At 39.0% G+C, this 23,770-nt stretch overlaps 1 protein-coding gene across 1 annotated transcript; it reads right to left on the bottom strand.

The window, feature by feature from the left end:
• Nucleotides 1-355: 355 nt before the first annotated feature.
• Nucleotides 356-14,980, bottom strand: LOC102022932 (TRPM8 channel-associated factor 3-like). The gene is made up of 7 exons (XM_013504562.1): nt 14,358-14,980; nt 6,107-7,071; nt 5,706-5,803; nt 4,798-5,011; nt 4,249-4,488; nt 3,119-3,456; nt 356-718 (listed from the first exon to the last, which is right to left on the bottom strand). The coding sequence occupies exons 1-7, from the start codon at nt 14,978-14,980 to the stop codon at nt 356-358; spliced, it is 2,841 nt and encodes a 946-aa protein (XP_013360016.1).
• Nucleotides 14,981-23,770: the final 8,790 nt, after the last annotated feature.

Here is a 23,770-nt window from a genome sequence, read left to right on the forward strand (position 1 = left end):
AAATGACTTCCTAGTCTCTTAAAACAACTGAGCAAAAGAATCTTTATGAGATATATGAAATAATTTCAGGGTTTGGAGAAATATGGCATAAATGGTTCAAAAAATATATTTCCGGAATAAATTCTCTGGATTTGTGCAATTCCTGTTACCCATTAACAAAAATGCAAACACTAAACAAATAAATCAAGAAATGAATCAGTAAGGTTTAAAGACTTGATCTTTCAGAAATTGATCAAGTTATACGCATTACTAATTTTGATATTAATGCTTTAATATTTGCCTTGCAGAAGAACTGAAAAAATTTGGAATAAGATTGAGAAAAAAAAAAAAACTAAAGTTGAAATTTAAGTGCAGATTACTCTGTTGAATCCAATGACTGATCTTTTTCCAGAAAGCGTTCTTCTATAATTTTACACATTTCCTCATCACATACATATAACTGTGTGGGGTCAGATGCACATAATTTCACAGGATCAGATTTGTACTTTTTCATTGGATTTTCCTCCCATTCTGGCAGGCAGGCCAGGCTATCAGACACTTCTTTCGTCACAGGCCAACCCCAGGCCTTAAAGAAAGGAGCCAAATTCTTCTTCACGGTTTCAGAGAACTTCTTCACCCACAGATTCATCTTGCCACCATTGTTTCTTGGGATGCCAGAGAGTTTCTGGTACTCAGCAAAAAGCTGAATGAATGGCTCCCAGCCAAAGCCCTCCTGGAGCTAGAATGGAAAGAAAAACTGGGTCAGAATAATTATGTAGCCTGCAAAAGTCACTTTCAACTCTAACACACACGAAACTACAAGGTGGCTCTTGGTGACACTCTATTTTTTAACACAGAGCACTTTCTGTTACACAGTGCTCTGATAGCATTGAAGAAAGCGGCACAATTTCATGCTCAGCAGTAGCTCCGTCTTTCTCTCTCCTCTCAGAGCTTATTCCTGTGGAGGAGCCCATGTTTTATTCTGCTACTGACCAATCTCAGCCATGGTATCTATGTTTTCTCAACACTGGCTTCATAGCAGGTTCCCAGACAATGGTGGCTACTTTCAATATTGTCATTTCCTTCACACCTAAGCTTAGTGATAAAGATGTGAATCTGCCTGATGTGAACATATATTCTCATCTTGTGTAGCTAAAAGTTGTGAATGAGTAGCTGGGATGGTAGAAGAACCAGGTTCCCGGCCTATCATTTAAGACTCTAGGACCTGTGGGAATAACAGGCTTGAAAACAGGACAAAATAGAACATTTCAGCCATTGCCAGAATCATTCTTTCTTGATTGCTCTGATGCATTCACAGCCTGGGCCATTTGGAAGTTTCCAGTTCTCATTGTAATGAGCCATTATTGAAAGTCTATGGTACACCTTGACAGTGTTCTAAGTCCAAGTCACGGATGGAAATGGAGACAAATTGTTAAACAAATAACTAAATTGTGGGTCGCAAAGACATGTTAGGACCAAAAATAACATGAGGAAGTATATTAATGAAATCTCAAGGGAAAATATTCATGGAGACTTCCTAGAAGAGGCATGTTAAAGCATGAACAGGTATGGAAAGAATGCAAAACTCTTTCAAGAAGGAAAAGTATACTGCTAAATGCAAAGAAACATGCACACAGGGAAGAGTTCTGGGAAGTATCATCAGTGTGGATTTGTAGTAGATTGAGTAGCAGGTGGGAGGTTGTTGTTGGAGTCAGAACAATAAGGCACAGCTTGGTAACAAAAGGGTTGGAATTCTACCTGAAGGCAACAGGCAGTTTTTGAAGGGTTATAGGGTAAACTGACTGTCTATTTGGCAGCATTCTGGAAGATAGGCCAGCTCAGGTTAGAGCTAGAAGCACAGAGGCTGTGAGGCAGCTACTGGACTAGTACAGGTGATTGATGCTAGAAGTTAGGTTTTGACCATGACATTGACAGTGAAAGGTGAGGCGCTCAGGAGGTTCTACCTGTTGGGAAGTTCTACCTGAGCTCCCCAGAGCGGTAGAGGACTTTGCCAATAGCATCGAAGTTGATCTATTTCCAGGAGCTTTGCATTGAAGTTGGGTGTCAACTTTCTAGCTGAAATTCTGACCTTCCCCTGAACATGTTCAGACAGATTACTTATCCATAAAGAACAGAGTCTAGTTCAAAAGGAATCTCAGGAGCCAGGCGTGGTGGTGCATGCCTGTAATCCCAGCACTTGGGAGGCTGAGGCAAGAGGATTGATGCAAGTTTGAGACTAGCTTGGGCTACAAAGTGAACTCAAGGCCAGCCTGAACTGCACAGCCTAACCCTGTCTGAAAAAGACAAAAACAAACAAACAAAAAATAAAAATAAAAAAAGAAAACAAAAGAAACCTCAGACTCTGGATTTACGAAGATAGAGTGAAAATCCAAACACAGTATGCTATAGTATCTAAAATATGGGAGTCTTACACAGAAACTGGGTTCTAGGGCTCTCCTTTCTGATTAATTACAAATTCAGATCTGCCCTGTCTCATAAGTTATACGGTCAACAGGAGACAGCTAATGTCAGCATTCTACGCCTGAAATATGGGCTTTGGGGATGACATTCCTCAATACATTTCCCATAGCAAGCAAGAAAATGGAAGCAGAAGTTTAAAAACATATTAAACATAGCAGTAATTATTTAATAATAAATCAGTACTTCCCTACTTTTGAGGTCTGAGTAGGAAAATTCCAGTTTAAATAACTTACAGCAAAGTCACTATTTTTATTATATTTCCTAAAAATATGTTGAGTTAAATCATGTCATCATTCTGGAAGATACAAAGCTTATAACTATTGTAACCGGTAAAGCTGAGTATTATAGTAAGATTATCTGACTAGTGTAATGTTATTAAGCTATATTTTCATAATATCCTATAGGCTTTCATTGATTTCCAGTGGATTGTTCTGTAGAGCGGAAAGGGAAAAACACTTCAGTATCCAGCCATCATCCATTTCGGGTGAGTAACACCTGAGCCATCAAGATCTACACCATGCTACCCCATCTCTCACATGCCACACCCACTTCCTCAGCTGGAGGGCATGTGAAGGAGCTGTAAGGCCTTTGGGGTCAACAGGAAGCAACACAACTGTGGGATCTGGTGGTTCCCCTATTTTCTGTATTTTCTTAGTACCTGAAGGTACGTTTCCAGAGCTGTCCATCCTTCCCAGCTTTTCAGGGGTGCTCCCTGGTCCAGGTAGTGCTTTATCCTCTGCTTGCGCCCGTCAGGAGAGAGAGCAGAATGGGTATGAGACCTGTGGATACCTAGAACCATCTCATTCACATAGACAGACCAGAGATTACAGGTGGCTTCAGTGGTGTGGTGAGGGAAATTCCATCCACCCGCTTGTTGGTTGTGGCCTAACTCATGCAAGGCACCCCATGTACCACGGGACCTTAATTTTTTTTCATTAAGGATGTTTGGTGCTTCTTCCATTATGGACATGATAGGGTATCCAGAATGCAAGATACCTGCAGGAAAGTGGCAAGACAGAAGAGATGACACACTTTACTTTTAGTAGCTGATACCTTCCTCGCCATCCCAGAAGACTGGGTTGCAGTGAGCAATCCTACAGTGATCAGAATCATCTGGCTTTACTCTCTGCACAAGCTCTTTTGCTGATTACTTGGTCTCCCTATTTTCTTAGAAATTTTTGTTCCCACTTAGTCCTGAAGAACTGGTGTACATGGAATGGGACTGTGGGCATCCTCATTCATTTCTCCTCATTTTTAGATGGGTAATGTCTATATGCCTCAGTGTTCTGCACCGGAGACTCTGAGAGAAATTAGTAGAATTCTTCCTTCTCCCATTTAGGCTCCATACATATTACTGATCGTGTTTAAAAGCCTGAAGCAAGATACCAGGCTTCTTCTTTATTTTTCTCTGCTACCTACATTTTCTCCAGATTTCTTAAGCACTAACAAGACCTCCTGACTCTGCTCAAAGACACAGAGGACTTCTCCTCTGTCCTCCTCCTCCTCCTTCTGTACCAATTCTGATCCCATGCAAGTCTTCTGTGCTCCATGAAGCCACAAGTGAAGATCCCACCCTTATTTTCTCTCATTCTTATTGTTCTGTGACATCTTATTTCTTGGAAGATTTGAACAATTATTCACATGGTTCCAAGTGAATGTTGTTCACAGTGTCCTCCATTTCATGAGGCCCAATTTTCCCCAGAATTTCTGCAAAATTATGCTTTGCAATGCAATGCTATCTGTTCTATTTGAAAATGGAAATTTCAGATTTTCCCTGAGAGCACCCACCAGCTGAGATCTGACAATCAAAGACAATCCTCTCCGGTCTGCAGAAAGGGAAAGGCTTAGCAGCCAGACGGGCCACAGCCTGCATTATGTCATCCCAGAGATGGAGCAGAGACGCGGGGTCCTCCAGTTTCAGGAGGTCTGGCGTTGATGCTGTCAGGATGATGTTGTCTGTGGCCAGCTCTCCCCATGGAACTTCATTCTTATCGATAAGCTTCTTCCACTCCTCCTGGGATGTCTTACCTGGAGTAAAGAGTAGACAGCCTGTCCCACACCACGTTTCCTTGCTTCCCATTATAGCACTTTTAAGACCACTTATTAAGAGATACCTGGTAGTGAATCAAGACTTTTCTTGCTATGAAATGAAATAATCCCTTATCCTTTTCCGCCTTAGTTATTCAGACAGTGTGTTCCTGTTTCCCAGCCACTTGCACCCTGCTGTTTCTTCCCCTTCTTCCCTTCACCTCTTGACCTCCCTCAAGTCACTGCCCAGTCTCCCTCCAGATCTGCTTCTGGTCCAGATCCCATCATGAACCTGCACCTCCTACTCACCCAACTTGAAGTATGGAGCCGCCACAGCACCACTGATGGTGACTGGTACCGTACCCAGTTTGTAGGAAGAGGGTACCAGGATGTAGAGGAGGCCTCCCCAGAGCCAGGAGATGCGCTTCTGGGCTTGGTCTAAGAGGTACTGGTGTGTCACCACAGGTGGGCGCCAATAATCCGCATGGTGGCTTAAGTTGTCCGTGTGACAGCCAATGAGTATCTGTCATCAAGAGCACAGCTCATTAGGTCACTCAGGACACAGAGTGAATGTTGCTGTGTGTGAGGGTGACGATGTAGGGACATCACATGTGTATTTAAGGTCAGACAGAATTCTGTTTTGGGTGGAGAGAGGAGCATCCCAGAGTTACATTTCTCCCTTGAATGAGTGAAAAATTGCTTCTACTCTTGCACTTTTTCTTGGGCAACGCCTTTTGGTTATAATTATTTCTTATTTTGAAATTTTGGAAATAACTTGAACAAAACCAGTCCCAAGGCAAAGATTGACTTAAAAACCACTAATGGTGTGTTTGTTATTTCCAGTGAGTCTCAGATAATAAAGCGCTGAGGAAGGAATCCTTCTAACTACACTGGGTTTGCAGCTTGGACAACATATGGATGTTTCAGCTACTACAAGGGAGAATAATACTCAGCACAGCTTTGATACTGTGTGCAGGATGAGACAAAACTGTTATGTGCATCTGTCATGTGCCAGGCTTTGTCTTGTGCTTTGTATTCTATACTCCACTTGGAATTTATGAAAACTTCCAGCCTTTTTGTGAATACTTTGCTTGTCCATAAAATGAGAGAGGTGCTTTCTTCCCTACAGGGTGTGCTGAGAGCATCCCAAATCTTAAGGAAAGAAGCTAAGTGCTGAGGAAATATTAATCTCTCTGAGACGGGGGCAGAAGCCTTACCTTCAATTTGGCAGCAAGAGCCTTCTCAGGCAGTGTGACCTCTGCAGTCTGCCCTGCACATAAGTAGAGTCCAGTGCTCACCTGGGAATTGCAGTGTCCTGATAAGAATCATAAGAAAGACTGAGAACTCTGCATCGCCATGATTCTACCTTTGTCCGGATTCCCACAGTCCCTCCCAGAGTGATGGGATCTCTTGAAGACTCTTTAACTCACCAAGGCTGTCTGACTCAGGTCCTTCATACCTCATTTACAATTCCCCAACTCCATCTTCTTAAAAGTTTATGGTAAAAAAATGGAGATGGCCTTTCTCAGGAGAAAGGACAGTTGAATACAGCTGACATGGTCCAGCCCACTATTTCCATGGTCTCAACACAGCCCCCGGTCATTTCTCCATTACATACCTTCGTTGATCTCAATGGTGACGGGAAGTTCTGTGGGAGGCAAAAAGGGGGGATCACAGAGGACCAGACTGCTGTCAGTTCCTGATTTGACCAATGAGCCAGCCATGGATATCAGGACAGCCTCAGGGCTTCCCTTCTTGATTCTCTTTCTCCTATTTGCAACTGGTAAGCCCTTCCGTTTGATCATTTCAATAACACGATTCTTCACAGACTCAAAGATGGGGATGTCTTTATGTGGGATTTGAAACATAACGAAACAATCTCGCATTAAATCATCCACCCAGCTCTTTTCTAAGTTCTTCCCCTTTTCATACAACATGGTCTCAAACTGGGATAGAGCTCTGTGGAAGTGGTAAATTGTCACCCCTGGCTTGGGGGCCGGGAAGTGGCCTTGATTGGCTGTCTCATCTAAGATGGTCAGACCAAAGCTTCGAAGGCACTCGTTACTGGGATACTGACGCACGCAGTTACGCTCTGGGTGCATATAGCTCCACCACCATGCCTGTGAACCAATCAGCAATCCTCCACCTTCAGCCACAAATTCCTCTACCTGCTTCGCATTCTTGCTGTTAAGTTCATAACAGCAAAAGACACTCAAGACACTGGTGAGATGTTGTGTCACTCTCCACTCCAGTTTACTATTTGATAACATAGGGCCCAGACCTTTAAACATTGATTGGAGTCCAATCTTGCCTTTCTTCTTCCCTAACAGCCAGCGCAAAGCATTCAATATAAATGGGCCCATCTTTGGGGTATGGATCAAACTCTCATGGCCTGTCAACACCACACGGCCACAGCCATAGCGAGCAGCTGCAAGAAAGCAGCTGGATGAATTATCTATTGCAAGGGGAAAGGCCAGCTCCCCATGCACCAGGATCCGTGAGGGTATTCCACATCCTGTATTGTCCAGTGTGGTGAAGCCCTCCAGGATCTGCTGCTGGTCCTGGCTGAGATCCTCTCCACACCTGGAAAGACATTTCCTGCATGAGTGCTGGTGGAAAGAGAGGGTCAAGTAAAAATGCAGAGAACACCCAAGGCACAAGCTTATTTGGTAGAAAATCTTCAAGAGGAAACAAAAGACAATGCTATTTTTTAAAATCCATTTTAACTGGGAGTATTCAATATTACAAAAGTGTAGCTTTTTTAATTTATAGTCACAGTATTTTTTTTTTTTTCTGGTTTTTCTCCGGTACCGGGAACCGAACTCACGACCTTGCGCTTGCCAGGCAGGCGCTTTGCAGCTGAGCTAAATCCCCAGCCCCCTATAGTCACAGTATATCTTGAAATGTGCATATATGCTCTCAGTGAATATTTTTGCAAATGAAGTTCTGTCTCAACTAATATTTGTTGACTATTCTAATTTAAAAGTTGTTCATTTACATCATTAAAAATATTAAGCCAATCATACTTGAAAAATAGGCTATCATTTCTATGGATAAATCATATATTCTACATGTTGCACTCATACACAAATAACAAAGGACTGTGAACTTCTCAAATTATCCTTGTCAGAGTTTTAGATTATCTTTTATTAAGTTTTCTTTCTGTAGTTTCATTTATTTAAAAAAATTTTCACCATTCTGGAGATTTGAACTCTAGGCCTTTCACATGTAAGGCAAGAGCTCTATGACTGAGCTACACACTAACCATCCACCTTTTTGTAATTTTTCAAAAAGTCCTTCCGGAATTACTATAGAGAGAAAAATGTTTACTCTGTTTCTTATTATAAAGTCAAGTAAAAGTATCAGTATGTTTGAAACAGTGAAATAAAATATCTTAATGTTCTGCATTGAATTGAGTTTACATGGCTGTCAAAAACATGGAGTAACTGAATACACTTTGGTATGTTATAGGCACAGTTGTGGTTAAAAAAAAAGCAATAACAAATGAGTGGAAAACACAACTTATAAAAACAATGTACACAGAAAAAATGATACTGTTAATGTTATTGAACATACTGAAAAATTACTTAGATGGGCATTTTGGTTTATAGCTAGATATCCCCCAAAGCCTCGTGAGTTCATGAAGGGCTTTTGAGGGGGGACTGGATCATGGCTGCGTGATACAAATCACTGGATTAATCTACTGATAGGTTTATAGCTGGGTGCAGTGTTGGGAGGTAAAGCATATTAGGAAGAGGTGGGTTGCTGGAGGTGTAGCCTGGAAGGATATATCTCCCTCCTCCTCCCTTGATCCCGCTTTACTTTTGGCAGCCATGTCATGAACTATATCCTCTACCTCTGTGCCAGGCTGCCCTGACTTGGAGTCACCTGAGTCTGAACTGAATCCCCTATAATCTGTGAACCTAAATAAACCTCTCTTCTTTTAATACATGGGTGTTGGGTGTCAAGTACTGCGTTCCAGCAAATAGCAAGGAATTAATACAATGTGTTTATATTAGAATGTTATTTGTAATAACTGAGTAAAATTGACTATGATGGATATTTGTTTACTTTTTTTTGCTTGCCTACATTTTTCTGACCACCATAAATTACTTCTTAATTCATTTTCAGCATACAATGAGAAAATATTTTCAGTTTTTCTTCTCTTTTCCCTATCAGTGAATAGCTACAGTTAAAACATCAATTCTTCCTATACGATTTTCTATTTGTATAGAGATTTCACAAAATTTTCAGTATTATGTCTTTGAAATAGAAAACCTTAAAGAAAACCTTCATGGCTGAGGTTTTCTGTGAATGAGCACATATAATGCTTATACCAACTGCTGAAATCAAGTTATAATATGTAGAGAAAAGAAGATAAAATTTTAAAAATTAAGTTTAATGGTATACAATTCCTTTCATTTGACTCTTCAAAGGTTTGTTGGAGGGCAGAGGCTTCTAAAATATATCCAATACAGTGTAGGTGGTTAAGAGCTCTGATTCTTTTTAAAGTGACATGGAAGACTTATAAATTGAGGAAATAAATTCTCTCATTCTTATACCTATCAGGATGAATCATCAGAAGTTTTTCCTAATTTTTAAAAAACATGACAAAATAAAAAGCTAAGTCATAATTGGAAGAAAACTCAATTGAATAAAGAACATTCATTAAAAAGAAAAAACATTTGAAACATTCCTGTTCAATCAAACAAAACAGACAAACAAACAAACAAAAAACCAACGGGATCCTTTATTACTGCTCTTTGTCATATGTTAATGGATGTCTCAGCTAATGTAAAAAGTAAACATTAAGAGTGAATGAGCAAAATTTCCACTATTTCCTGGAAAGACTATCTACTAGAATGCTAAACAAAACAACTGAAACCATTTACTGTGACTAATAAAAGGACTTCGTAGGGCATTTAGACTGAAGATAGCCACAGAATTCAACAATTGTCCTCTTAGTCAGAAAACAGGTATTATAATTTTAAAATAAAAATTATAATTTTATGATTCACAAGCATAAAGATATGCAAGTGCCAAGACTATTCTGACAAGAATTCTACAAGCATTTTCTACTGAAATCATGAAAAATTGGAAAAGAATATAAAGAGATATTTGAATAAATGAAGATGTGTATGGTGAACCATGTGTCTGGTGAATCATCTTTCTTTTTTTGAGACAGGGTCTCATTATGTAGTGTACACTGGCCTTGAACTTGCTTATGTAGCCCACGCTGACCTTGAATTCATGGCAATTCTGCCAGGACTGCAGGTGTGTGCTACTCTATCTGGCTAAGAATTTTCATATCCAGAAAAACAGTCCTTGAAAATACAGAGAAGTTAAAACTTTCTAGATAAAGCAGAGTTTGTTACAAGTAGACCGTCTCTACAAAAAATGCTAAAAGTGAATCCAGGCGTGGTGGCACAGGTCTGTAATACCAGCACTTGGGAGCCTGAGCAGGAGGATTGCCATGAGTTAGAGACCAGCTTGGGATATAAGGTGAGTTCAAGCCCAGCATGAACTACATAGCAGGATCCTGTCTCAAAACAACAACAACAAACAAACAACCTCCCTCAAAAACAACAAAAAAACCCTGAAAGTGGGGATATACTATTGACTTTGCAGAGATTAAAAGGATTATGAGATAATACTATTAATAATTGTATACCAGCAAACTAGAAAACCTGGAAACCATGAAGACATGTGTTAAGTGAATCAATACAGAATTTTACCATGTTGGATATAAAGAACCTCTAAACTGACTATAATCCTGCACAAGATCTCAACATATTTTACAGGAACTTGATGAACTGCTGATATAGGTTCATATAAAAATGTCAATACCTAACAGCACATAAGAAACTATGAAAATGTTTAGATGCAATATAGTGACATGGGCAAGAGTTTGTTTCCCCACATAAAATGTTGCTTCCAAGTGTGAGGCATAAAAGCAGCATGGTTGGTCCAGAATGAGAAAACTAGGTCAGTGATGCAGAGGAAAGACTTGAAAAACATATTTCTATACGTATGAGAGCTTATTATATAAAAAGTAATATTTAAAACCAGGGAGTAGAATGTAGATTTTTTTTCAATAAATGTTGTCATAATTGGCCATACATTTAGAAATAATTTATAGCAACCTTTCCCAACCATTTTGGCACTAGGAGATGAGGCCGCTAGTAGGGTTTTGATATAATAATTCTGTAAGCATCTGATTTATTATGGTCTCTGTGCAGTAAAGCCTCTCTGCTAATGTTGCTTTGTATTTGTAGATGCTTCCCAGCGTGAATATCATCACCTTAGCTCCATCTCAGATTATCAGGTATTAGATTCTCATAAGAAGCGCTCAACCACAATTCCCTGTGCAGCTGACAGTAGGGTTTGTGGTCCTATGAGAAACTAATCTGACAAGAGGCAGAGCTCAGGTGATAACAGTGAGCCACTATAAATATACATGAAGTTTCCCTTTCTTTCCTGGTCCTCACCAATACCTGTGTTGCCAGTACCTAACAGGCCATGGAATGGTATTCAGTGGTGAACACCTGATATATGTATATAACATAAAACAATGATTCCTATCATTGATATATATAAATACAAGACATATAGTCATAAAAACACTAGAAGAAAATATTGGGAAATATATTACCAAATTTGGAGCAGGAAAAAGATTTTCTAAGCAACAAAGTATGTTATAAGGGGAAAAGACTGACAAATTTGACTACAACAGATATAAAGCATATATATAAACCAAAAGTAGAAGTAAAGAACAAATATTGGGAATATTTGGAACATGAAAAATGGCAAGTGGTATCTATAATATGGGAAAAATATCTAGTAACCAACAAGACAAAGAGAAAAACTGATTAATAAAGAATATAAAAAGCCAACATTGCAAAAATGTCCATACTACCAAAATTGTTGTACAGATTCAATGTAATTCCAATTTAAATACCATTAGCATACTTCACAGATCTAGAGAAAATAATCCTAAAATTGATCTGGAACCAGAAGAGACCCAGAATAGCAGAAGCAATCCTGGGCAACAAAGATAAGTCAGGTGGCATCACAATCCTTGATTTGAAACTATACTACAAAGCTACTGTAATAAAATCAGCATGGTACTGGCAAAAAACAGACCTGAGGATTAATGGAACAGACTGGAAGGTGCAGCCACAACCACAAACACACTCAGCCACCTTGTTTTTGACAAAGGGGCCAAACAAGTTCACTAGAAGAAAGATAGCCTCTTTAATAAACGGTGCTGGAAAAACTGGCTTTCTACATGCCAAAGACTGAAATTAGACCCATGTCTATCACCATGCACTAAACTCAAGTCAAAATGGATCAAACATCTAAATATTAAAGCAGAAACACTAAATCTACTGGAATACAAAGGAGGTAGAAATCTTGAAGATATAGGGGTAGGCAGAGAGTTCATGAACAAAAACCAAACTGCATGGGAAGTACTTCAAAAATATCAACAACTGGGATCTTAGCTTATCGAAAAGTTTCTGCACATCTAAAGAAATCACCAGCAGAGTAAAAAGAAGACCCACAGACTGGGAAATAAATTTTAGCTGACTATCCCTTGGAAAAAGGACTTCTATCTAGAACATATAAAGAATTTAAAAAATCAGCCCCCCCAAATTCAAAGACCCAGTACAAAAAAATGGGCATCTGAGATGAATTCATACTTCTCAGATAAAGAAATACAAATAGCAAATAAATACATGGAAAAATGTTCAACATCATTAGTCATTTGAGAAATGCAAATTAAAATAACCCTGAGATTCCATCTTATCAGAGAAAGAATGGTTATCATCAAGAAATCAATCAGTAACAAATACTAGAGGACTGTGGGGGAAAAGGAACCCTTTTCCACTGTAGGTGGGAGTGTAAATTTTTACAACCACTGTGGAAATCAGTGTGGCAATTCCCCAGTAAACTAGGATTAGAGGTCCCAGTCAACTCAGCTATTTTGCTTTTGGGTATTTTCCCAGAAGAACTGAAAACATCATATCACGCATGTGCACCCATGTTTATAGAAGCACAATTTGTAATAGCTAAATAGTGGAAGCAACCCAAATGCCCATCAGCTGAGGAATGGATAAAAAAGTTCTAGTATTTTTATATAATGGAATATTACTAAACTATAAAGAAAGATAAACTCGAGGCTTTCATAGGAAAAGTGGACACAACTAGAGACCATACTCATAAGTGAAAATAAATGAGACCCACATATGTAAACACTGTATTGTCTCACTAGTGTAAGAACCTGAAAGAATGAATAAAATCTAAAAAGTGTAATAGATATTGCAAAAAGGAAAGAATCTGCTCAAAAGGAAAGAGCAAGTGGGATGAGGGAAAAGAGAAAAGAAAGAAAGAAGGGAAAAAAAATATATATGTATACACAGGATAGCTATGATAGTTGTACTTCTGACTTCTATTACTTTATTGAAAGGAGCAGTTAATGTTTAATTGTTTGATCAGTCTTACATGCCTATGTTTGTTTATCTGAATGACCAATTTGAAGATATTAATATGTAGTACAACAACCATTGTTAATTTCCTATCACCTTGTCTGAAATTCTGTATTGCTTGTATTGTTTTGTGATATTCTGTAAATGTCTGTGTGTCTGTTATTGTTTTCATTCTTTTATCTTTAAAATAAAAAAAATCAGAAAAAGCTACATTTTAATAAAGAAACAGGAATTTCTACAAATATATAAAAATATCCTGTTCATTTGTAATAATAGAAACAGATATAAGATCTTCACATTTTGCACTGGAAAACACTTCATCCCTTAACAGAGATAGTCTGGGCTATACTTTGTTAAAAGTATAAATCAGTATAAGCTCTTAAAATGGTAATTTAACAGTATCCATCAACATTACCAAAACAAATATTTCTGAACTAGCTATTCACATCCTAAGACTATGCTGAAAAACTATTTTGTATGCAATGGCATATGAATATCCCATTTGAAACTCTAAGTAACAGGAAATTAGCTCTAATCTAAATTTTCATGATTAAATTATGTTATAATCACTCCACAGAAAAATTTTACCTGTGCCAAACCACAAGACATATTCAGGCAAACATTAAATGAGGAAGAGCTTTGACTCAACTATTTCTTGGGATTCAAATCATGCAAGAGTTATAGTACACTGATCAACTCATAAGATTATAAAAACACTCCTTCATAACTATCTGATTATAAAACTCCTTCATAACTATCTGATTATAAAAACAATCCTTACAGAGAATCCTACTCCACTACAGAAGGAAATGCTTCAGGGCTTCCTCTGGCTCTATCTCCATGGTGCTGCTCCACTTTCTCTCAGACACAGCCCTCCTCCTGTGGTCCCAATCCTCTTCTACAGAGCTAGGCTTCTCAATGCAAGGCCATGGGACTTACTCAAGCTGCACTTTCCATGCTATTCCTGCAATACAAGAACCCTCATTTTCTATTCATTCACAAATGCAGTGTTTATCTAGCACATTCTGTACCATATTACATGGTAGAAGAGTGATATGTCCTAAAAGAAAGATACAGTTCTTAACTCTAATATTGTACACATTTTTTACACTTATTGATACCTTTCTCTAAGGATTTGTAATCAAGAAGGCCAATGCTAAATAAAACAAAAGCAAGCCCAAACCGGCAAAATGCCTTGTCTTCAAGCCACTCATCATGCATGGTAGAGAACAAACAGATAATATTGCTCCTTCACTACCATGGGCTATAATTACATTAACAATTTGAAATCATTCCCTTCTATAGTGACTAATTTCTCTCGCCCTGTACAGAAGGTTGTCTTTTAACATGAACCAGCATTCTCTTAAGAAAGGCACCACTCACCTGACATGGAATGGGATGTTGGGCACCTTTGTAGAGACCTCAAAGTGGGCTATACACCCACAGACATCAGTGAAGTACACTCCAGCAACACTTGTCACCAGATTCCCAGGGAAACTGGACAGCACCTTGTCACAGCCATGCTTGCTGGCCCAATACCAGGCCTGGCCCCCAATGAGCAAGCCCCCACCATGTTTCACAAACTGAATGAGCTTTGCAGTCAAGCTGTCATTGTAGGCATCCATACAGTAAGCACCCCGGGGCTCTCCAGGTTCTGGCACAGTCTGTGCCTCCACCCCGGCATCCTTCAGGATGTTCACTAGGGGTTCCAGGGATGGGTGCACCCCAATGGGAGCCTCAGGGGAGAGACGGAGCCAGCCCACTGCATTGACAAGAAATGGAGCCAAGCCAGCATGCAGCAAGTAGCGTTCATGGGATACGACGACAAGGCGGCCCTGGCCATAGGAGGAGGCAGCAATGAGCACCTGGCCCTTGTCATTCACCATCACGGGGAAGGAGGCCTTCCCAATAAGAAGGAGTTCACTGGGGATGAAGCTTTCAGGAAGATCCCAGTTTGTTACTCCCTTCATGAGGGCCTGGAACGCATCAGAGGGAGTTGTCGCCATGGTTCTATCAAAGGCTGCAGAGGAAAGCAAAGATTCAGTATAATGAAAGAAGGTGAAAAAGTTTCTGTACCTATTCTGAGGACAATGTCTCTTTCATAGAATGCAAAGGCCAGGAGATCTGCAGACAGCATGGTCATGGTGATATCCTCTTTGGAAACCCAGGCAAGCAGGGACATGCTGGGTAAGCATTCTGATGGCTGCTCTGTCTGATTAAATAACACCTTTCCAATAATTGAGATGGGTGAGGAAAGGGAGCAGGTGATGTTTTTGTTTTCATTTTGAGAAGCAAAGAGGCTAGGCAGGTGCTTCAAAATTTCAGCAGTATCCCAGACTTTGTGTGTTGTAGTAAGTGGTTGGTTTTCAAATAATTGAAAGATCTGGTTATCCGTCTGGAGATTTAAGGAAAACAGGAGGAAGCTTACTTCTTCTGAGGTATCCTTGAGTGTCTGCTAATAGAACCTCTGCCTGGCCAGTCTGTTTTTCTACCTGTAGTCAGTGAGCTGGCCGCAGGCACATGCAGTTACTCATTGTCAGGTATTTTTTTATCACAACAGAGCAGGCTAAGGCACAGTATTACCACAAACCCAAGGACCTTAAGCCCCAATCTCTACATACAGAAGAAGAGTACTGGTCCTACCCCCGTCCCTCCATATCTGGACAGCAGGGCAATTTGCATTCCAGAAAGTCAGAGAAGCTCACCTGGATGTTTCAGACTATAGCTCAGATCTCCTGGGATAGAGAAGAGACCCCTGTGTAGAAGTAACACGAGAGGGTCTGGAGACCATATATAAGGAAGAAAGTGTGGTTATCTTCTAGTATATCCTTCTTCCTGGTTCCTGTTGGACGGGTTGTGTTTGACTTGGAGAAGTCCCTCAACATGCAGGGCACACTCATGTAGTGCTTCTTGTAGGTCCTTGAACCAGTTCTCTTGGTTCTAGGTCTGTAACCAGCCTGAAGTGATATCGCTGTCAGGTTTTTTCAGGTTTTCTCTATTCCAGTTGCTCTCTAGTTGTCAGCTTCATACTCCATATAATAGTATTTCATAGTGGCTGGGAAAGGAATCTCTGCAAAGCTTCTGTCCCACTCAGTAGCAAACATGAACAACTATTACTAGAAATAGTGGTTTGTTTAGGCAAAGCCTTTTATAAATGAGCAAAAAGAGTAAGATCTGCAGCTTCTCTGGCCATGTACCATTACAGGGTCCTTGGAGGAGATTCATTTCACCTCTGCTTCAGTGTTGGATTAGGAAATGGCAATACCTCTGGTGGAAAGATGCACAGGACGTGGGGATCTGCAAACAGAACAGCCATGGTATTATTCTATTAGGAAGCTTAGGTGATCAGAGGCACATTGGAGAGACTGAGCTGCGTGAGTTGGGTGACTGTTCTTCTATTGTGAGGCACAAGGTAACGTGCCCTGGTACAGAACAGGGCCAGCTACAGCTGTGGTCTCTCACAAGATTCCTGGGCCAGTGCTCATGATTTGCGAAGAACCCTAACTCTGAATGCCAATTCACCAAGAGATAACATTTCAAAATCTATTCTCTGTAATCCACTCATTACTTACTCCACTTGATAGGTGTCCCTAATGATCTTTTTGCTGAATTTAAAATACTATGCAGCACTTTTCAACCAATACATGTGTATATTAATGGATGATGAAAGTGTCTGTGCTATCCAAATTTTGTCCCATTTCTAATCAAATTTATGATTGCAACTGAAATAGTTCACTTGTGGTTTTCCCAAGCTTTGATTCTCTTGCTGGAAGAAGGTGGGTCAGATAATGAATTCTGCTTAGCAGGAAAAGTAGAAATGAGTTAGCACTGTAAAATATATACTCAAAGTTAATGTATTACATATTGTTATCTTCAAATTGGTTACTCAGATAAACAAATATAGACGTGTAGGATTGATCAAAAAATTAAACATTAACTGTTCCTTTCAATATGTAATACAACAACCATTGTTAACTTCCTATCACCTTGTCTGACATCTCATATTGCTTTCATCATTTTTATGTTGTTTTGTTTATGTATGTGTATTTGTAAATATGTTTTCATTCTTTTCTCTTTAAAATTTAAAAAATCCTCAAAAAAATAAAGTTAATATTAGTGAAGGAAACACAATGAGAGTTCATGCAGTGAGTTATATTAGGAAAGGAAAGAGAAGGAGAGTATACTAAGTGAAGGATCATTGTGTGGATGTGGAAGATGGTGGTGTAATAACACATTCTCCAAAACCCAGAAGAAAGGAAATTGTGAAACTGAGAGTAGGCATTACTTAACAACAGAAAGTAGAAGCAACCAAGTTTCAGATTAATTCTCTGAAAAGATTTTTCTCTGATGAGACCAATCCAGGAAAAAAGCAAAAATAACTAAGGTCAGACATGAAAAGGAAGCAAGACAACAGGTGATTTGGCGATCAAATTGTAATGCAAGGATGTTACAAGCACAGTTAAACCACTGCACTTGAAAATTTAGCCAAAAAGCAAGAGAATATTAAAGTGAAAAATATAGCCTTCAAAAGTACTTGAGAAAGAGTTGACTGTGATTATCAAGGAACTATCATCAGTAAATAAAAATAAATTTTATGATAAATAAAACTTCAGACACAATGTCTGTTTAGTTCTTTTAAATACCCAAGGACAAATAATTTTAATCTCGTGAAACCCTCCCAAAAAATGAAAGAAGGGACATTCAACAACTTATTTTATAAGAAAAGATGTAAAGTGATAACAAAACATGCAAAGGACAATAAAAAGGGAAAATTACAGGTCAATCAAACTTTGAAATATAGATAGATAGCAATTCCAAAAATAGTACACTTAGAAATAATAACATGTGTACCATAATGTACATGAGTAGTTACTACAAGGACTCAACATTGGCAATCCATTAATGATTCCATCTACATTAACAGATGGAGAAAGAAAAAGCTCCACTGAAAGACTTCTAGAATTAATAAGCAAATTCAGTAGCACAGCTGGAAAAAAAGTCAGTACTCAGAAATCGATAGCATTCCTGCACACAAACAATAAACTCACTGACAGTAGAATTAGGGAAACCACACCCCTCACAATAGCACCCCAAAAATGAAGTACTTAGGAATCAATCTAACAAAGGAAGTAAAAGAACTATACATTGAAAATTATAGAACTTTGAAAAAGGAGATTAAAGATAATGTCAGAAAATGGAAAGATACCCCTTGCTCATGAATACAAAAGAACGAACATTGTGAAAATGGCTATACTCCCAAAACTACTATACAGATTTAATGCAATCTCAATCAAAATACCTTCAGCATACCTCACAGATCTAGAAAAATCATTCCTAAAATTAATTTGGAAACAGAAGAGACCTAGAATAGCAAAGGAAATCCTTGGGCAACAAAGTCAAGGCAGGAGGCATCACAATCCCTGACTTGAAGTTATACTAAAAAGCTACTGAGATAAAACCTGCACAGTACTGGCATAAAACAGACCTCAGGATCAATGGAACAAATTAAATTATGCAGACACAACTGCAAACAAACTCAGCCACCTCATGTTTGACAAAAGGACCAAACAAATTCACTGGAAGAAAGATAGCCTTTCTAATAAATGGTGCTGGAAAAACTGGCTTTTCACATGCAAAAGACTAAAACTAGACCTATGTCTATCACCATGACCTAAACTGAAGTTGGAATGTGTCAAACATCTAAATACGAAAGCAGAAACAGTAAATATACTGAAAGAGAAAGGAGGTAGAAATCTTGAAGACATAAGGGTAGGCAGAGAGTTCATGAACAAAAACCAAACTGTATGGGAAATACTTCAAAGAATCAACAACTGGGATCTCATCTTGTTAAAAATTTTTACATATCTAAAGAAATCAGGAACAGAGTGAAAAAAACCCACAGTGTGGTAAAAAAAATTTTAGTCAGCTGTCCCCCACACAAAGGACTTCTACTTAGAACATATAAAGAATTGAAAAAAATTAGAGCTCCTAAATTCAAAGACCCCACCCAATAATGGGCATCTGAGATGAATACACATTCTCAGATGAAGAAATACAAATGTCAAATAAATATATAAAAATTGTTCAATATCATTGGTTATTTGAGAAATGCAAATTAAAATAACACAGAGATTCCATCTCACCCCAGAGAGAATGGCTATGTTCAAGAAATCAACCAATAACGAATACTGGTGGGGCTGTGTGGAAAAAGAAACCCTTCTCCGCTGTTGGTGGGAGTGTAGACTGGTACAACCACTGTGGAAGGTGTGAAGATTCCTCAGAAAAGTAAGATGAGAGGTCCCATTCTACCTAGCTATTCCCCTTCTGGGTACTTTCCCAGAAGAATTAAAAACATCATACCACAGTGATATTTGTGCACCCATGTTTATAGCAGCACGATCTGTCATAGCTAAATCTTGGAAACAACTCAAATGCTCATCAACTGAGGAATGGATAAAAAAGATGCAGAATTTTTAGACAATGGAATATTACTCAGCTATAAAGAAGGACAAACTCAAGGTTTTCATAGGTAAATGGATGCAACTACAGACCATACTTCTAAGTGAAATGTCGACCCGCATGTGTAAACATTGTGTTTTCTCCCTAGTGTAAGAAACTGAAAGAGTAAACAAGATGCAAAATGGACAATAGATATTTTGAAAGGGAAAGAAACTGCTCAATCAGGAAAAAAAAAAAAAAACAACAGGATAGAAGAAAGGAGGAAAGAAGGAAGGGAATATATATACAAGATAGCTGAGATAATCATACCATTAATTTCTATTAGTTCATTATAGGAGCAGTTTGTGCTTGCATTGTCTGATCAATTTTGGATACCTATATCTTATAATCTGAGCAACTACTTTTGAGACAACAATATGCAATATATTAACCATTGTTAATTTCCTACCATCTTGTTTTGAAATTCTGTGTCATTGTTACTATTTTTCTTTCTTTCAAATAAAAAAGTTTAAGTTCTAGTCTGTTCTGTGGTTCAATGCAGACTCTCAGTATCAACCTCTGTAAAAATAAAAAATAAGTTGCATAATTCCAAAGTACAAGAGTGTAGAGTTTATTCCCACTCCAAGGTGGGGATAGAGAGAGAGAAAAAATAGGAATAAAATAAGACTGAAACCACCCTGGGTAAACTTAAGTAATGTAATCCTGTATCCGGTATTCTGGGCACTGTGATAAGATATGAGTTTCACAAAGCTTGGGAAGCCCTACACCTGTACCTTTGCTTCATACAGCCATACAATAGTTTCTTTCCTAGGCTAGCTCTACTCACTGTATTTCACTGGCTTTCCCTGACAGATTGCCATCACCTTATATACTCTTCTCTCAGAGGCTCCTGGCCTGGTCTCCCAGGCCTTCCTTTCAAATCCAGGTGGAAGACTCCTTGAGTCCATAATTTTTGACTTCTACATGCCAGTAAAACAAGCATCATATGGTCAAAGTCTGCTGATGGTAGCTGGGCATCTTTGGACCATGGATTCAGTGCAGTGGCTCCTGAATGCCTGGCTGTGCAAGCCAGTCAGAAGACTCCCAGGAAAGCAGTTCTTTAAGAGGCATTTATGGAGCAGGAGGACCACATGATCTCTTTTCAAATGAAATGGTTTACACTTCACACTTGAGCCTGGAAGCGGTGTCTTGCTATTTCCTGTGATACATTCAAGACATTTTCCTGCTATCCCTGTCTAAAATATTGGTTTCCTTTTAATAGTACTAAAACCTTCCGCATCTATACCTTATTTTGTCCCCATCTTCACATGTCATTCTTTCTGGGCAAGAATATAAGCATTCAAATTTTATGTTCTGTATTTTGCTCCTTATTCTCATTATAAATCTGAGGAAAAACAGCCACCAGGACTCAAGCTACCATCTCTATATTGGGCTGTCTTGATATTTTCTCCACAAGATTGGTTCACTACCTCTAATCTTGTTCTCTTGCAGTATCTTAGGAGATACCCAAAACGTAGACAATTTTTCTGCTAGTCTAACTGCTAATGGTTTCCTTGTTTCTAATTTAAACTCTCTCCACCTGGCCTTTACTGCCCACATTTCTATCAGCATTCTGATTTTCTGTGTTCTCATCATAATCAATTATATGGTTCTTTTTACACAATTCTAGGGTTTTTCTAGACCACATCTCCAAAGCTTTCCAAGTTTTTCCCACAAACCAGTTTTCCCATAGGTCCTACAGCTTCTGAACCACATGCTCAGGTACAATCACAGTAAAAGAGAAACAACCAACAGACTAACGAGATAATCTTCAGAGTGGGGGATTTTTGACAGATAATACTGTGATACAGGACTAATATCTAGCATATATAAAAAGTTAAAATTAGACCCCAGAAATTAAAAGAACCAATGAAAACTTAGGTATTGACATGAGCAGGCATTTCTCAAAAGAAAAAATACAAACCTCCAACAAAACACATTAAAAATACTAAACATTTTTGGCCGTTAGAGAAGTGCCAGTCACAGCACCACTGGGAAACCATCTGTCTCAGTAAGAATAGCTATCATCAGGGACTTGAAGAACAACAAATGCTGGCAAGCATGTGGAGAATAAGGAATCCTTCTGCATTGCTTGTAAGAGTGTAAACTAGTCCATCTACTGTGGAAATCAGTATGGAGTTTCCTAAAAACATGGAAGTAGTATTATCACTGAAAGGTATTTACTGAATCATGGCACTGAATTTTTTTCAGTACTGATTTCTTTATTTTAACTACTTTCCTAATGAGATATATTCTTTCTTTTGGGCTTGTAGGTGATGCTGGCTTTGCTGTCCCTGACTGGGATTCTTTTAAGTACTTTTTCCGGTGCTGGCTTGGTGATCATAATTTTTAAAAATATTTTCTTTGTCATAGAATATCTTTATATTTTCATTAATTCTGAGGAACAGTTCTGCAGGATACATTAATCTGGGTTGGCAATTATCTTCTTTTAGGGCTTGTAAAACTTTGCTGCAAGCTCACCAGGCCTTTAATGTTTGTATTGATAAATCTGCTGTTATTCAGATAGGCTGTACATTTTTTATAAAAAATTCTAATATCCTTTTTTGAGATGAATTTGGGAGATTTTGAGTATGATGTGTCATGGAGAGGTTCTTCTACGGTTGTGATGATTTAGGGTTCTATGATATGTGCCTCATTTACCTGGTTATTGAGTTCTTTCTCTAAATTTATTTTTTTAATCATTACAACAAATAATTTTTATACCTTTGATGTCATCCTGTAACATTTCCCTAGCTCCTATAATTCTTCACTTTTTGAGTCATCTAGTAGCTGTTGAATCCATCTTCCATGTGTCTTGTGTTTTAGATTAAACTGAATAAATGATCTCCTATATAAGTGCTGTTTATACTTCAGTCTGAAATCACCCAGTTTATTCTTCCCCCTTAGATCAAAGTAGAGAGATTTTGTTTCATAGCAGTTGTGGAAGGCTGAGTTCCAGTCGTCTATGGACATGGCTAGGAAAGTGGTGCTTGAACTTGTTCCCCTCCTACAGTTTTTTTCTCATGCCTACCCGTGAATGAATTGCCTTAATGGCCTGGGCAGACAACCAAGCCTGCCTCTCTTTTCTTCTGCAGACAGAGCTCTGTGAAATTTCACCTGCAATCCTGTAAGTAAGACTAGTCAGAGTCTATTGTTTCTGTCTTATAATCAGATACCTTTAAATGTATCTGAGTGAGGAAGGAACAGGGGGAGAAGCACTTGTCCTGCTGATGTCTGGATGTCCTCAGTCTCTGCAATAATCCATTCAAACACTTGTGTCTGCAGTTTCTACACCTCTCCCTGTGAGCACACCATGCAACACCCTCTGCTCCTGCTCCTCCTGTCTGTATTTCCACCCGTGTTAAACTGTTTTCACCTCTCAGACACGCTCTCTCAGCCTGTGGATTCAGTGGTGTTTAGGGTCCTATAGAGAAAAACAAGTCTGCTTGGAATTCAGTAGTATTCAGGTGCTGGCAGGAGTAAGTTTTCAGGCACCAAAGCTCTACTATCTTTGGTGGATACTGAGATGGAGCCTAAGTAGGTCCTGAATCCTGCGTGGCATTTAGAGAATGAGTTAGGTGGGATACCATAAGGCACAGGTGTTGGTGTATTTGGGGGTGGCAGTGAGGGAGTGCCCTCAATGGCACTGCTCTAGTGTCATTTCTTCACCCTCAGATCATATCAGTTATTGCTCCTGCACACACTTGTGAGTCTCTGTCTCACAGATTGCTCAATGCCTGGGTCCAGGGCCCTATCAAGGATCAAAGCCTTGTTCCTTCTTGTTATTAGGGCTTTTTGATTCTAAGTCACTGCCCTTTAGGTGATTCTCTAGTTTCCCACCTTTCTTAGTGCCCTAATATAAAAAGGCGCTCTTCAGTGAATACCTTGTTCACTGCTCTCTATCTCTTCATTGAATAGAGCAAGGACAGATGGGCACTGGTCCGTGACCACCAGGCTAGCGGCCAGTGGAGCAACTTGGCTGCAGCTGATGGTTTTATCTTCCTTCTTTGTGGGTTTAGAACCTTTCCAGAGAGTGTATTCCCTAAACCTGAGCTGTAAGGAGCACCAGGATCCGTGGCAGAGCTGCTTTCTTTAAGAACCTCCAAATTGTCTCCGCATGTTTGAGACTTTTGTTCTTGACCCATTTTGTTCTTGGCCCATGGATGCTGGTGAGCACCTTCTCACTGTTTCTTAAACTCTGCTGCCTCTTGCCCATCATGATGTCCCCACCAGTAACATGTTTTTTAACTTAGCATACATATAAGTATAACTACATGATTTGCTTTACAGTAATTTGG

This window comes from Chinchilla lanigera, unplaced genomic scaffold (assembly GCF_000276665.1).
Source record: "Chinchilla lanigera isolate Chin_1 unplaced genomic scaffold, ChiLan1.0 scaffold00090, whole genome shotgun sequence".
NCBI classification, from domain to species: domain Eukaryota; kingdom Metazoa; phylum Chordata; class Mammalia; order Rodentia; family Chinchillidae; genus Chinchilla; species Chinchilla lanigera.